This window comes from Cydia splendana, chromosome 18, assembly GCF_910591565.1.
Source record: "Cydia splendana chromosome 18, ilCydSple1.2, whole genome shotgun sequence".
Lineage (NCBI taxonomy): Eukaryota > Metazoa > Arthropoda > Insecta > Lepidoptera > Tortricidae > Cydia > Cydia splendana.
In genome coordinates, this window is record NC_085977.1 from 16887732 (window position 1) to 16904943 (window position 17212).

At 38.2% G+C, this 17212-nt stretch overlaps 1 protein-coding gene and 2 long non-coding RNA genes across 7 annotated transcripts in view; 2 read left to right on the forward strand and 1 right to left on the reverse strand.

Annotated features, from left to right (window-relative positions):
* LOC134799169 (uncharacterized) overlaps window positions 1-17212 on the forward strand; it is a 238318-nt gene that overhangs the window by 140005 nt on the left and 81101 nt on the right. The window lies entirely within an intron of this gene.
* LOC134799093 (nephrin-like) overlaps window positions 1-17212 on the forward strand; it is a 139284-nt gene that overhangs the window by 110128 nt on the left and 11944 nt on the right. For all 5 annotated transcript variants that reach the window (XM_063771479.1, XM_063771483.1, XM_063771484.1 and 2 more), the window contains 6 exons: window positions 657-865; window positions 1340-1453; window positions 1754-1939; window positions 2882-3030; window positions 3380-3524; window positions 13832-13962. In XM_063771479.1, coding sequence (XP_063627549.1) covers window positions 657-865; window positions 1340-1453; window positions 1754-1939; window positions 2882-3030; window positions 3380-3524; window positions 13832-13962 — 934 coding nt within the window. The remainder of the gene's footprint in view (window positions 1-656; window positions 866-1339; window positions 1454-1753; window positions 1940-2881; window positions 3031-3379; window positions 3525-13831; window positions 13963-17212) is intronic.
* Window positions 1-17212, reverse strand: part of LOC134799166 (uncharacterized) — a 117837-nt gene that overhangs the window by 24536 nt on the left and 76089 nt on the right. The gene's annotated exons all lie outside the window — the stretch shown is intronic.

Here is a 17212-nt window from a genome sequence, read left to right on the forward strand (position 1 = left end):
ATGGGGACCAGGGACTCTTTGATCTGTATTGTTATTAAGGAGGTCTTAGGCGGGATGATGGTTAATTATGCTTATGCTTGACTTAATGCACGTGTATACGGCTAAACTTTGTTACTATAAAATACAAGTGACGGTAGGTACTTTTGAAAGTCCCCCGCTGCGTCTGTCTGTATGTTCGCGATTAACTCAAAAACTACTGAATGGATTTTCATGCGGTATGCACTATCAATAGAGTGATTATTGAGGATGGTTTAAGTGTATAATGTATTAAGGTTTTGTGTAACCCGTGCGAAGCCGGGGTGGGCCGCTAGTGGTAATTAAACTATAGTAGCAAAAATCCACGTGGTAGTCGTTGTGAGGTATTGTCGAATAAATTATACAATTTATTAATTGCACAGCTAAACTGCGGAATGTACTACTGCCTATGGTATTTCCGGGCCGATACGACATTCAAACCTTTAATAAAAGAGCGTACTCCCATCTTAAAGGCTGGCAACTCACTTATAACACCTATGATGTGTGGTTATACCATCGCTCATGGTCGGGTGTTTCATTTATTTTTAGTTTTATACCATTACCCTGTATATTAGAGCAATAATTTTAGTTAAGAAAACTCGAAAAGTTATTCAAAATATTTCGGTTTTTGCTTGTTCCAGAGTGGACTTCAGGAACGGCCCACCGGTCCACTGGGCCGTCGCCGGTGAGTTTGGAGCACGAACCCACTTCGTGCTCAACGAGTCTGACACGTCATCAGCTCATCTGGCGGTGGAGAAGGTGGCTCACAGGGATGAAGGCGTCTATAGATGTCGGATAGACTATGTGGACTCGCCTACTAGGAATTATAGGGTCAATTTGACTGTTATCGGTAAGTTTTTCTGTATTTTATGTTTTTTTTGAGGGACTTGATTTGTAAGGAATAGAAGACTCGAGGAGTCGAGTTTGAAATCTGAAAAGTTCCAAGGCTTCCATTGGCTACGGTAATGGCTTGCCATCAGACGGACGTAGACTGTTTTGCCAGCGGTTTGCCATCAGACGGGCGTAGATGTTTTGCTAGCGGTGTAGTACAAAATAAGAAGATAGCAGATTTTAGTAATACACGTTTGTTCTTCTATGAGGACAATAGAAATTAAATCAGTGATAGCAACAATAAGTAGCACCAATGACTTGGGATCCGTGTGCATTTCAGCCATGTCAGGAGCATCCAAATTCTCATTAAGTCCCTCGTCGTAGCTCATATGCACCTGTATAAGTGGTCCGAAAAGTTCTCCTATCTCTTTCGCTCTGACAATTAATATGCAGAATTACAATACAGAATTTGAACATTAGTATTTTTTTGCAGTTCCTCCTGAATCGCCAAGAATTTACGACTCTGAGGGTCGTGAGATTCTTGGCACAGTGGCAGGAACGTTCAGGGAAGGACAGGATCTACTCTTGTCTTGCCAAGCTTCAGGTGGTAAGTGAAATTATTTTAAAATTTGAATACACAAGAAATATATGAATGACTTTTAAAGTCTTTGTACAGATAAGATCAGATTATTGGTTGATCTTAGAAATTCTAAGGATTCTAAATTAAAAAACCCTAAATATAGGAGTTTCTATGATAAAAAAGTTATTGAAAGTTGGTAATCAGTTAACCTAAAACATTTTGAAACCAGTTTACCGTTCCTGATGATGAGACTGTAAATCATTTTGTACTTACGGAAATGCTTCTGCCTTTGAGTTTTATTTCACTAAAATAAACATCGACCCCCAGGTAAACCGCCACCAGACGTATCTTGGTACCGAGGAGAAGAGCGCCTGGCCTACACGAAGGAAGGCTCAGTCTGCCAGCTACTCCTGCCAGAGCTGACGAGGGAGATGGCCGGCACGAGGTTCCAGTGTCGGGTGGAGCCTCCGCTTCTGAAAGCGGTGTATAGAGATGTTACACTTAAGTTATTTTGTAAGTATTACAGTAATTTAAATTTTTTATCAAGCAAAAACGTCTGTGAAGGATGCTAGTACGTTTAGAAACAAATTAAAAGTGTAAAAACACCCAACAAATATAGTGATTTTTCCACTATTAATTTGTTTCTAAGTACCTATCTCTACATGTTTCGTATTTCTATACCTGTTATTTATATTTTCACCGCTAAACTTGTAAATATAAAGTACCTACCTAACTTATCCATTATGTTATTTTGTAAGTTCTTCATCGTTCACACGTCATTATATCATGTTTATATAACTATTGTTGTAACTGTTGTTGACACTACGTTAATTACATTGTCATTTTCTCCATTGCTAATTAGATCTGGATTAGTTATGGACCTTATCTAATTAATATTAACCTGTTGTTAAAATAAAATCAGAATGCGCCTGTTAGTCGTCGTAATTTTTTTGTGTTGTTTGATACCTCATCGTCTCAGCACTATAAATATTGTATAATGGTCGGACAAATTGCACCTCTTTAGCTGACTTAATATTTAATGTCTATACAATATCGGACATAATGCCTTAAGGCATCATTGTAATTATTGTAATATCGTCATTAATCATTATCATCTTTATCAAACAACGCATTAAACCTATTAGGTATCAAAGCAATTTTAATATTATTTAATGTTTGCTGTTGAATCCACTTCTTGTGCATCAAAATCTATTTTACTGTTCGCTGCATTTGCATGCATTTCTGTGATGGGTGCGGTATTCACAATCACGTTCAAGTTTTCATTTTACCAATATAATTTCTTCTATTTATGGTAAGCATGCAGATTTAAATTAATCTTCGCCTGCTTGCTTTCCTTCCATTTCATCAGCGTTATAAAATTTAACAAGCTACCTAGCTGAATCAATATTATCACTTTCCATTCCATCTTCATCTGTATTATTATTTTTATTGCAGTAAAGCCACAGTTCGTCAGGGTGACGGGCAATGGCATCAGCAGAGCTGGACATGACCGAGCGTTCGTTTGTACCACGCGAGGGTCGAAGCCAGCTCCCAATATTGACTGGTTCATCAACTCACAGAAGATTGACTCCACGTTAACAGAGGTAGGAAAACACAAAATATTGTATGGGTGTGAAAACGTGAATGAAAAGAGATTTAGGCGAACATAAAATACGTTTTGTCCCAAAAATATATTATAAGTACTAACTATCACGCCAACTTTAACAAAGTGATTAAGATAAGGTTTTGCTTGAGGTCTGCCCTTGCAAATGTAATCTAATTTCCGAGCGAATGTTTGCATAGCGTTTGCCTTTATAAGCACTTGTAACAATTAAATGTAATAATAAAAAAAATTGCGTTGGCCCTTTCTTAATAACGGTGATAGGTTTCTAACTTTAACAGTAAGTACCAACTTTATCTCCGGACGTCATATCAAAAACCGTTTTCCATCAGGTGGATGTTGATGGCGAGGTGACAAAGAGCATCCTAACCTGGAGAATAAGAAGGGAAGACAGCGGAAGACAGCTGGTCTGTCGAGTCTCCAACCCGTGGTTCCCGGCGTACACGCTGGAAGACTCGGTGGTGTTGGATGTTATGTGTAAGTTTATGGAACATCTTTCTAATAAGAAGGAAAGACAGCGGAAGGCAGCTGGTCTGACGAGTCTCCAACCCGTGGTTCCCAGCATACACGCTGGAAGACGGTGGTGTTGGATGTTATGTGTAAGTTTATGGAACATCCTTGTAATTAAGTATAAAATTTTACAAGTCTAAATTAGTAAACTTATGTTTTATATCCCTTTGATCTCCCTATTTGCTTCTCCGATTTTGGTATTGCTCCCATATCAAAAGTCAACATTTCTGACCTTTTTTACGCGCGGAAAAACACCAAACATATTTACACAGTCTTAATATGTACCTTTTGCTGTAGTTTCCTCATATCACTGCAGAACTGCTAAATTAAACCTATATTTGTCTTATAAAGTTCCAGATCTGGAACAAGTAACAAGTGTAACAACTCTTCATACGGTATTTAAACTAAGTGCAAAATTGTATGTGTTTAAACGTACGTCTGCAATGTAACTGCTGGGAGTTGCAGTTTTGTAACTTTAACTTTTGAAGACCAATTAGCCACTAATGGTAAAGATAAAGTTACAAACTACATATAAGTACTACTTTCTAAGGACGCAGCCAGCCAGTGAACTAGGGGGGGGGGGGGGGCAGTTGGGCCGGAGGCCTAGGCGGGGGGGGGGGCAAGTTGGGCCGGGGGCCTTGGGGGGGGGGGGGGCAGAGGCCACAGAGGGGCATACATTGTATGTAGAATTTGAGCTCTGCTCCTACCTGCCTATTACGCCCATGTTGACAGTTTTGATCAGTGTTTTAAAATATATTTTTTGGGGTACCTTCCATACAAATGAGTATAATTATTGTTTTAATTTTTTTGCTTTGTCCCAATAGTGTGAGGTATCGTAAGGTAAAACGAATAAGGGCCAATTTTTGATAAAGTTAACATTTTCTGAAATAATCGCTCTGGGTCAAAAAAATATGGAAAAAATCGTGAAACAAAGGCTTAGTAAATACTTTCAATGAAAACTATAGTGAATATGATCGGTCCAGTCGTTTTTGAGTTATTGTTATAAAAAAAAAAAGTACATGTTACTTACTAATAGCCCCCGTTTGGCCTATTTTGACAGAATGGTAACTACGAAACCCTACACTAAGCATGGCCCGACATGCGCTTGGCCGATTGTTTTAATTAAAACAACGTTAGGTGAAGAAAACCTTACCAATGTATCGAATATTGCATGCAAGTTCCTGAACCGTCTAAATGGGGCTTAAGTATGACATAACACTAGGAACACCACAAATACGCCAAGTTAAGAGATAAATCCAACCAGTGCCAATTTGGACGACGTTCAAATGTGCGGCGCTGTATCAACTATGAGGAGTCACTCAAGCAAAGATATAATGCTTTTACCCGACCGGAGAAGGGAAGGCTATGTTTTCTTCGGATTTTAAAAAATCCATAGTAATCAGAATAGGTTACGTTACCCACCACCGGTATAGATTAGTCGGTATAGTGCCTACGAAGCAGGAGGTTCCGGGTCTGAATCTGGTAAGGGCATTTATTTGTGTGTGTATCACAAGTTCCTGAGTTATGGATGTTTTCTATTTATGTAAGTACATATTTATATATAACTATAAAGTCTACATATTATATCATATATCGTTATCTAGTACCCACAATAAAAGTCTTATTGAGCTTACTGTCGGATTTTATAAGTGAGAACCTGTAATTAGCTCTGTAAATCTATTTTAGTTTTTAGAAATGTTTATAGCTGTTGGTTTTCCATGTATCTAATAAAAAATTAAAAAAAATAAAATTAAAAATTAAATTAAGTCGATCTGTGTACAATTTACCTATGAGTAATATTTATTTATTTACCTTGCGTTTCTAAGAACCGCGTTTGCGTTTCTCATCACGGAAAAGATATTTATGGAATATGATATTTTCCTCATTGAAGGTTTCCGTAGCGACATTAATAAATTAATTTGGCCATGCACAAAATATGGCCATGTAAAAATAGATGACTTAAATTATATATGACATTCTCCAAAGTCATATCAATGAGCCATTTTAATATTTATAAGTAACATTGTTTTATCTAACGTTCTGAACACCCAGTTTAAATTTCACTCAATAACGTGACAAGCGTCCGCGTCTGCGTTATGTCTTTTTTTGTATGGGATTTTGAGCAGCGCGCCAAGCGGAACGTTTTAGAAACTCAAATTAAGTACAAAATGACACTTAACGCAAACGCGTACGTCACGTCACGCTATCGAATGAAATTAACACTAGGGGTAGATTACTAAAAGCAAAACGAGTCTTTTATAGTTTCTGATTTGCTCCAACCCTTTTCAACTGCTGAAAATAGAACAAATTGAAAATAGTCCACCCCTAAAGCTGGTTAACCCAAAAACAGAATCTTTTATCTAAAATTGCACCGACCAATTCAGCAAACAGGCTACATTTTCTAATCATGAGTAGGGTAGCCAGAAAGTCCTGTTTGCGGAGGACGGTCTCCGACCGCGACCGCGGCGTGTGGTTACCGCAGTTTACTACAACGATAAAGCGGACATTTTAAATGTAGTTGCTGTTTGCGATGTGTTTTTAGAAAGTTACTTTATCCTAATTGGTTGTTAAATTGTTGTAAAAATAAGAAAATAATTTTTGCTAATTTGTATTTCGAGTTTGTAAAATTCTATTTAGACTAAAGGACGACTTACGCTTGAACTTTCGCGTACAGCCTGAGGCGTCCTCATCGTTTTACAGAAAAAACTCCACGTGATCAGCAATCATTAGTCATAGAAATCGATGTGTCGGACGCTTCGGCCCGGACCCAGACCGTTCTAGTTTAAGTCATCCTTTAAAGCGACTTAATCACGTGCATTTATTTAATAATTTTCTTATTGTTCCTGCCTGACATTTCAAACGTGAAATTACGTTCATTGTCGTTATGTTAATTTCGTTTTAGTTAAAACAATGAGTGTAAAATTGTGTTAATTATAATTAATAAACCCTTAAATTTTGTTCTGAATTTGATAAAAAAATTAACCTGCCAACTATAACAATGCAAACACATAGAAAAAAATATCAAGAATATTTTCTTAGAAACTAAATTGCTCTTCAAGATTGCCCGCGGTCAAAGTTTAAGGGTCAAAATAATCCACGCGCTCGGTATAACTTTCCAATTTAAATAAAAATGAGTCTGTTATTCAACCACTTAACCTAGGGGCCCTTAGTTGAATTTATAGTTAAGTGATTTTCAATTTTATTACCCTGACGGTACTCGATACATGGAATTTGATTAACAGGCATTTTTTTACAAAACAGAACTTAGTTATATCGTTTCATAGAAGAGTTTTAGATCATTATATGGAAGAGTCAGAAAAGAAGTGACCCCTCTAGTTTGAAAGTTACTAGAGAAAGGTATAAATACATCATCTGTGAAAATTTGAACTGTCTACCTATCACGTCACGGTTTATGAGATACAGCCTGATGACAAACAGACAGACGGACAGTGGAGTTTTTCTAAAAACTGTGTTTAAAATTGCTTATTACGTTGAAATCGATCTTCACTCGGGACAGTTACCTATCGTTATTACATCACGCGAAAATAACTTTGTTATTTCATTAACGTAATTTGATCAGTATCATCATCGGCTTCGTAAAAACGAATTTATGGCGACAAATTCAATTTGGTCTTAGAAAACTGGGGGATTCGCAAAAGAGGTTTAAGTGAACCAGGACTCTGGCCCCGAATGCATAATAGTACCTATATTGTGATACAAGTGCGCTACGTTGGTCATTACACACGAGGCGATTTTGTTTAGAAAGCTGATGTATGTAATGTCCAATACACACGCGTTTCTTGCAAAGCAAAAAACGAAAATTACATATTAATTAAATTTTAATAATATTGTCTTCGGTTACCGCGATAGCTACTCATGAAATTAAACTATTGAAACGGATTATATCGCGTATTTTGAATTCGTACTACATCCCGACGTTTCGAACCCTTTACAGCGTTCGTGGTCAACCCACCCGTCACCCGTTGACCACGAACGCTGTAAAGGGTTCGAAACGTCGGGATGCGATAGAATCCGTTTCAATAGTTTTATTTCACAAATTTTAACAGTTAATACAGTTAGTAAAAGTCCTGCCTCTGTCACACTGCCTGCCGCCGCCGTCTCGACCCTGACCCCGTCGGCCGGGCCCCGAGGGGACGATTATTCATTTTTCAAAAGTTTTGACCAGGGGCCGATTGCATAACAAACTACAACTAATATTACAAGCGGAACTCCTTATTTAATAAGTGAAATTAGAAAAGGAGTTCCGGTTGTAATATTAGTTGTAGTTTGTTATGCAATCGGCCCCAGATCTTCGGTTGCCTTTGTTGGGGCTTGGGGCCTTTCTTGGCACGTTTCAACGTATACTGGATACCAAATGAAGTACGAAAACAAAGTTTCGTAAATGTAATAAAGTGTCGCGCCAGCGGCACTTTTTCATTGAAAAATGAGTTTTGCGAAACAAAAATTGAGGATATTGGTTAACTTTAGCGGTTATTAATATGTAATTGAATTTGTAAAAGGCGAGACTGAGGGACTTTAAGGCGCTTTTTATAGTACAGTTAAAGAATTTAATTTCCTACACATTTTGTACTCTGTCACAGTGAAAATAGTATGAATTCTCTAGCGACTTTCATATTGATTGTTACTGTGACTAAGGTACGAGACGGACAAATCAAAGCAAACTAAATTGATTCTTACTAACATTCACAGTAGTGATTGCTAAAATGAAAAGAAAGTTTTTGATTAGATTGCTTTTCACTCGTCTGGGAAATTAAATGACATTTTTGTTAAAAGATGGCAGGTGCCAGTCTTGAAGGTAAATTGGGTTTTGAGCACGATACATCAATTTTATTACAAATATTCTCCCTTGATTTCTGGGTCAAACCGCATGGGTTGGAGAAGCGTGCTAATTTTGAATGAAATATTACTTACTGCAGCTTGTTGGTTTAGGGAGGGATAACGACAAGAGGCCCGACGGGCATGACGATGGTGCCCTGGATTATGGGGCGGCCTCTGGTTTGGGACGCTACGTAGACACTTTTGCCGCGTCCCACTTACCGGGCTCCAGCTCTGGTGCTGGTCATGCTTTTACAACCGAGGATAGCAAACAGCGCAAGTACAACACGTTTGGCAGTAACTACATATTTGTTCCTTTTGAGGTCGAAACGTTAGGGACATGGGGGCCCGGCGCCCGGCGCTTAATATAACGATTTGGCGTCGCATTTGGTGGATGCCACGGGTGACCAAAGTACTGGCCAGTATTAAAAAAATATCGTTTATTAGAAGAAAGAAAATAAAATTACATACTTACTAGCTCATTGGTTCCATACTAGGCTAGGCCTGTATCGTGGTGACCGCTCTACAGAATTATTAAATACATAAACTTTTGGGGTATCCCCTAAACTAAAGTCTCTTAAGGGGCCCACTGATTAACAGTCCGCCGGACGGTATCGGCCTGTCAGTTAGAACAAAATTTTGACAGTTCCGAACAACTGACAGGCCGATACCGTCCGGCGGACTGTTAATCAGTGGGCCCCTTTACATTAGCCCAGAGAATTAGCATCGCCATTCAATGGGGAAATGCGGCTAGCCTGCTGGGCACACTGCATGCTGGCGGCGAAGTTATAGGCTGTTTTTTTACAAGCTTTTATTTACTTTCACCTGTCCCGTTGTCTGTCTGTAATCAAATTTTGCAAGTTAAATTTGATCCACTTCCCTGTTTCCGATTGACCTGAAATTTTGCACGCATGTATAAATCGGATGACAATGCAATATTATGGTACCATCGAGCTGATCTGATGATGGAGACAGGAGGTGGCAGGAACTCTGTGATGAAACAACGCAACCTAATTGTGTTACGGATTTTTATTAGAATTGTCTCTATGAGTATTAGTTGTCTGTCATAAGAAAAGTACAGTCAGCGATAAAAGCTTGTACAGTCAGCCAAGAAAGTGGTAAACCATTTTCTTGGCTGATCGTACAAAAATGAAATTTTTGCCAATAAGTTATTTAGTTGTAGGGTTTTTAAATGTAAACTTTTAGAGTAAGTAATTGAGTTGACGAAGCCTGTTGCAGATTTTATCGCTGTATTGTTTTGTGATGGAGCCTGTAGTTGACTGTGAGTTTGTGTTCACCTGACGAAGCCTGCGGATATAAAATTACGGTCGCTGAATAAAACTTTTTACCAAAATACACCAATGTGTATTATAGTAAAAAGTTTGTACAATAGGCCCCGTGCATGAACTATAGGGTGCAGCATAGGAACCGTCAGATTTTTGGCGCGAGGCGTAAATGTGTCGTTTATGCTTCCGATGTAGCCCACAAGATGGCAGAACCGACTATGCACAAGGAAACGTACCGACGAGAACGGTAGATGGTAGCACGTGCTTTGGCAATGTACAAGTGCACATATGTTTCCGATTCAGGCCAAAAGATGGCAGACCCTCCAACTCCAACGCGCACGGTCCCTATTACACGCAATCCGAAATGAAACAGATTGATGACATCTGAGCAGACTGCTGATAGCCCCTGAAGAAATAAGTTTCGTGAAAGTAGCTTCAACGTTTAAAGTGAAATCTACCTGAAATCTAATATCTCACTTTGTTATTCTATTGTACAATTGGATCGTTTCATTAGTTAAATAGACTGCTTTTATTAAAACTGAACGTTCATTTCAATTGAAACCGTTTCACATTGCTCTTTTGTTTAAAAAATATCAAGTTTCAATGCGAGAAGATTTAAACTTATTGAGGAAAGTGGACGATCGCTTCTCCATACAGGGTGTGTCCTGTAACATGAGCAAATAATTAAAACATAGATTGTACTCCTCCAACGGTGACACTTGTGCAGTAACTTTTAAAAAATATGAAGTGTTTAGACTTCAGGTCCTATTTTTCATACAAATTAAATATTATCTACAATTAAAAAAAAACACATACATGATATCCGCTATCCTGAGCACACGCATCCATCTTGCTCACGCTTACGCTCAGTCAGAGCCTGAACTTACGGGGCCTTAACCATAAATTAGATTGCCAAGTCACCACACACAACCTATGTGTAATTAAATTGACCAATTCCCCGTTTGTCCCGATATTTTATTAACACAATTCCTAACTTAGCACACGAAATACAATAATTCAACTTTGAAAATAAACAAACAACGTAATTGTACTGGTCTCTAGGCCCCGGTGCCAGAAAGAACAGCCACTTTACGACTATAAGATTGTATTTTCAGGTTTTTAAATAAAAGTAAATAAACAATTTGGAAATTTTCAGGTTGTTATAACATTTATTGGCTAACCGACCAAATACAAAACCGCCTGGACCAGTCACTGAACGACCTGACTTTAACCTACATGATTTGATCATGATTGTAATGTTTTCATCTACCCTCATCTGGCTTAAGGGGCCATTTGAGGATTTTGAGGGTAGGTTTTGTTTACTTTTATTTAAATACCTAAAGATACAGAGTATAGGGAACAAATCAAATTTTTGTGTTATGTGTTTTAAGTAGTCACACTACTATCCATAAATTATAAACTGAAATAGATGTCATATGCTAAAGAAAAAGTGACCAAGTGGGAAGTTTCATAGCATTCTCTGCTGCGTGGCGTTGATAATTCTGGTTGGTGCACCTGGCCCTTAGAAGAGTAGTCACACTACTATATACAAATTATAAACTGAAATATGTGTCACATATTAAAGAAAAATTGATCAACCCTTCGGTGGCCGAGGCTGGAATCGAACCGGCGTCGTCAGCTTACCCGGCTAAAGTCACTAGTGGCATTGTAGGACTTTAGAGCACTGAAGATGCTGGTTCTATTCCGGCGTCGGCAACCGGGTCACTTTTTTAGTAAATAACATAGATATTTTATAAGCCACTTTACGACTTATGTAAAGTTCCCTAGGACTCGTTTTATTAACTTCGACTATATAACAAAATATAAATTCTAAATGTTGCGCCGATACTTCTTATAACTTAAAGTTATACCGTAAACTGGGGTTACCGTTACTTTCCGTTCCGTTACCGTTACTTTGATTCGTGGGGTAACCTTGATCATCGATTTTTGGCGAATAGGCAGTTGATTTTCGAACGTGAACTTTAGAATTTAATGATGTGGTTGGCGACCTTAAGACGAAACAGGAGCTGAGTTTTAAATATTTTAGGTAAATATACCCGTCTCGCTAACGGAAGCGGCACCTAAAAGTAGTGCGATAAGGACAAGGCGAAAAATCCTGCATAAAGATCTCAAAAATCGAGGTTTCGTACTCCTCTGTTTCTTCCTCCAAAACTTAACCAATCGTAACCAAATTTGGAAATCTAAATGATTATGAAATTATCTGTGTCGGACCGTTTTGCTTTTTTGGCTAATTGATATCAGTTTTGAATGCCACGCCTCTCATTGCGGCATAGTCAATTAGGCCATTTTGGCCATTTTTGAAGGGCTCTAGCGCTGCATCTACAAACTGAATTATTATCATTATTTAATTAGGTACCTACAGATGTAGTGCATAATTATTTTCCATCGTATTTTCACGGAAACGTACGAACGTCTTGCAATTTCAGTCAGTCTCGGTACTTACAAAACGTACTGAGGTTGACTGAAGTAGCATGACAAATACGAACGTTTCCGGGAAAATACGATGGAAAGCAATTATGCACTACATTACAGATGTAGTAGTCTGTACAGATTCTGTAGGCTGTCTTTTCTGGTCCCCGCCCATTGTGGTTCGGACTTTGTCAGGCGGCGTGCGGCGAATATACAATTTCTACCGTTGTCAAGCAGTTGAAATATTCCGCCCGGGCTTTGTTAAAATGCGATTTGGTTATTCTGGAGGATACAACGGTCAATGCCTTTGATGCTTCATAAATACCAATTTATCAATATCTTAAGTGCAAGCTATTGAACCTTTGATATTACCTCAAACTGTGGGATTTGTATTAAGATGTGCACGGGCGCGTTGTAATATACAGATGCTTAATATACCTACACGGTGGCCAAAAAATAAGTGCATTCCGTTGCCAGGGAGGTTTTGGGATTATAGCAACTTGAGCAACTTTTACTATGGAACCACCCTGAAATCGCGAAAATGAAATTTCCCTCCCATAGAAAATGGACCAGCCAAAATGTAGTATGGTCCCATAGTAAATGCTGATCAGTATAATCCCAAAACCTCCCTCGCGACGGGAATGCACTTATTTTTTGGCCACCCTGTAGGTATGGACATTTTTCTAGCACGAACGAGGCAACGCCAGTGACCTCCTTCCGATATTTAGTTTATCGATATCTATCTTATAAGTTTCATACATATACAAAGGCCACATTTGGAAATAAATGAACAAGAATAAACTAAATATCGGAAGGAAGTCACTAGCATTGATCTGGCCTTCAGCTAAGTAACTAAGGATTGCGATTTTATAAGTAAAATCTATGTTGATATTGATTAGTGGTGATAATCATGTTGATTTTAAGGTTAAGGTACCTTAGGTACCTGCGGCAAAATGAGCAAGATTCCTAAATTTTAAAATTTCCATACCTACCTTTGAATGTGTTCAAATTTTGCGTCCATGTTCGCTAGTACCATAGACAAAACTGCGTTTTAAACATAAGAAAAATAAATAATAAAAATAACAATGGGCCTTCTTTGGTGCAGGTGCTTAGCGTTCGTGAAGTTCGTAGAATAATGTTCCTATATGGTTAAAAAGAAACTAATAATGCCCTTAACAGTTTTGAATGTTTCACGGTTAGTTTTATTAGACTTACATGGACCGGGATCGGGGGGCAAGATGCATGTACAGTCTGACCAGTAATATATGATCTTTGTCAAAAGAGTGCTGTTATTCTCATGTACTTATAGGGTGACAGTTCAATACAGTATGAAAAAATTGGTTCCAGTGAAATTCCGCAACATGGCGCGTGATCATATATTCCTGGTCAGGATTTCATCATCATTTATTTAAGAGTTAGACTCTTGTCGGTGGAGCGATTTCCATGCATGTCGGTCCTCTGCCTTCTCCTTGACAGCCTGATATGACACGACGTTGAGCTTCTCCTTTACTTGATCTATGTACGTTCTCCTTGATCTCCCCTTCCGTCTCGTTGCCTCAACTTTCCCTTCAATGATATTTTTGATAAATTCGTCGAATTCGTCGTGATTCGTCGTTCTTGTCAGGCTTTAACTGTGTCGAAATATCGAGAGATACGAAACAAAAGGTAGTCACGGTCCATAAATATGCCAGTCGATATAATCTAATAAGGCCCTTGTTTCAGATCCACCCGTGGCTCAGATATCATTGTTGGAGCCGAGAGAAGCTCGTCTGCTCCGTGAGGACGAGAATGCCGAGTTGCTGTGTTCTGCCGACGCTTCACCAGCACCAGACAACTTCACCTTCTATAAAGAGGTATGCTTTACATATACAGTCGCCATCAGATATATAGGCGCGGCCGAGGTGCTCAAAAATATCTGAACACGCACTCTAACGCCTTGACAATAGAGATGCAGGCTACTGTACCTGTTGTCTTCCAAAGGGGTATTTGAGGCTTGAGGATCTTTTAAGGTGACGTACCGATTTAGACTGCCCCAGCTCTACTGCCGACTGTATTGCTGTTGTTGCCACAAATGTCAAAATTCCGGGCAGCGACATCTATTTTGACATTTGCGACAGTAATGCAGTTCTGTTGACAGTAATGGCGCGCTGCAATACTGCTATATTTATGTTTATTTTACTATTATTTAATTAAGGTCCAATTAAAAAAAAAGCTGTTATTTATATTCTAATAAAAGTTGAAAGCAAAAGAATCCTAACAAACTTTTCATAACTTTCATTTTATTACAAGTAAATTGGATAAATATAATTTAAATTAACTGAAAACTTTTTCACTTTTTAACAAAACAAGAAACATTATTACGGAGTTAGCATTTTTTACAAAGCAAACTTTCTAAACTTAATTACAATTTGGATTGAGATAAGTTTAAAAAAGTTCAATGTAGGTAATTATACTTTAAAATAAATCAGAACCCCTAGTGTAAGTTTCGTTCGATACCGTGACGAGCGTTCGCGTTTGCGTTATGTCTATTTTTGTATGGGATTTTGAACAGTCGACGTCAAAAATATGTTTAATTTTTGCACCTTCCCCCATTGTAATAAGGCGAAAAATGTAAACATATCTTTGACGTCGACTGAACAGCGCGCCAAGCGGGACTTTTTGGATACTCATACGAAATGACACTTAACGCAAGTGATGTGCATACCTATTCATAGTCAAAGAAACTGTGGTTATTAGAAAATGCAATTTACAGCAAGTCCATCGTACGATTTGAAGTGCTTTATACTGATCACTCTGTAAAAGCATTGCAATCATTGAAATCTATTATATTATATTATAAATCTATTGAAATAGTCAATTGATTTGAAAAAGATATTCGAAATTTTTATTCAAATCAAACTTCCTAAGCACTCTTCACAAAACGTTTGGAAAGTAATTACTTCAAATATTTCAATCGGCGATTGGTCCAGAAAATTCATAGGAAAGTAATAAACTAGGACTTCATGCTCTTTATGGCTCTAGCTCTCAGCAAATGCTTGTAGAGATGGGAAATGTTTATCGAATTATTCGAGTGCTCACTGAGCCTCTGGATCCCTTATGGTTTCGTTTAAAAATCTCTTATACTGGTTCGGCAAAAAATCCATGTAATTACCGAACATGCTTAGAGAATTTTGACGAGAATACCGAACCTACTTGGCGATACCCTAGTCCACACTCGTACTCATTACGCGGAAAAATTCGGTGCAATCAAGACTTTACGTTTGTGCACTATGGTGCTACAATTACAACAATCTTTCCTCGTATTTAGTAAAATTTTGCTCTATAATTACCGAACCTGGTCAGCGAATTTCGCTAGAATAACGAAGTGCTCACCGAATTTCACTAGAATACCGAATCCCACCGTTGAGAAATGCGACCTGTACGTCTACCACCAGTTTTTACATTGACATAACGCTCACATCTACGTAATTTACTTTCTGTACATCTCGCTTGCACTAATATGCGAGTACGAACGAGATGCATAGAAAGTAACTTAGTAAACGTGAGAGTATATGTCAATGTCAAAACTGATGGTAGACGTACTGTAGAGGAGAACATCCAGAGTTAGTCCGGTTTCCTCACGGTGTTTTCCTTCACCGAAAAGCGACTGGTAACTATAAAATGATATGGAACATATGTTAAGAAACTCATTGGTACGTGCCGGGGCTTAAACCCAAGACATCCGGATTGAAAGTCGCACGCTCTTACCGCTAGGCTACTAACGCTTCTTACTTAATATTAACATCAGATCGGCTAGCATGAGATGCGTTCTCGCGCGCGAGTCCATACTTGAAATCGCGATGATGGAGTCGCTCAATGATGGACTAGATGTATGAAGTCGCGCTCGAGAACGCAACTCATGCTGGTCATGCAGAATTCGAAAATTAAAAACGTGATTAAATTTTCTCTTCTGTCACATTCTCCCATCCCTATTTCCAGATATAATAGAATATTTGCAATAACATTACGTCAGTTAAGCATTTTCCTATTCCTTTGAACGAAACTTTCCACTTACAGTGCATTTTGTACGAATAATGTATGTACGAATACAAGTTTAGTTTTGCATTGTAGGTACATTTTGTTGAGTTTAAAATAGCGGCTTTGTGTGCTTATAGATTTTATCAAACATGTAATTTAATTTTTATTGAATACCGTATTGAATTTTATATTTATTCCAATATCTTGTTGTCAAATTGTTCTCCTCTAACTACATAATAGGGTATTTTCCTACTAGTCAATAATACCCTATTGACCAACAAACAGAGCCTCGAACGTACGCTTACATCAGAATGACATCTAAATTGTACGAAAATGTACGATAACTAAATGAAATATTCTGATGTCAGAGCACGTTCGAATAGGCCTGTTAAACGCCATAATTAAAGCAACACCCTCAACCGTTATATAAAGTAATAGTTTCACACGACTAACAATTTTCTTCCAAATTGAATTCTTGAAGTACTAATTATAAACTCATTATGAAGTTGGTCACGCGATGTGGGATTTAAGATATTATCAATTCTAAAAAGACTTATGTGTGTATTTTTTCCTGTATAGTTATGATGTTTAAACTAATTTTGATATTTTAGGTACGTGTTAGTGCTAAGTTTCTATTTGCGTGAATGTTGGAGCGATTAAAGTGTTATGAAGTAAGGGTTTTTATAAGATAATTATGAGTGTTATAGTAGAAGAGCCGGCCGCAAATTTTCTAACCGACTTGATACCACGATGAAATGCACAATGGTTTCCCATAAAAGTGATGCTAAGACCGAATTCGATAGTCTGCCACGGCGGAACTTGCCGAAAGTACGAAAAAGAAGGCCACTTCCGGTGCGAAAAAAGGGGCCTGATTTAACCCATCTGATACCGAAATAATAGTAATGGCAGCAGTTAGAAATTTACATGTAGACATAGAAAAGCGAAGTCTGCCAGTATTTTTTTTGCCGGAAGTGCTTGGCAGACGCTCTCAAAGGTGGACACCAGGACCCCTAATTTAACCCATCTGATACCACCATGAAACCAATTCCAGTCGGTAGGTATGAACCCTCATGTCAGGAATATATA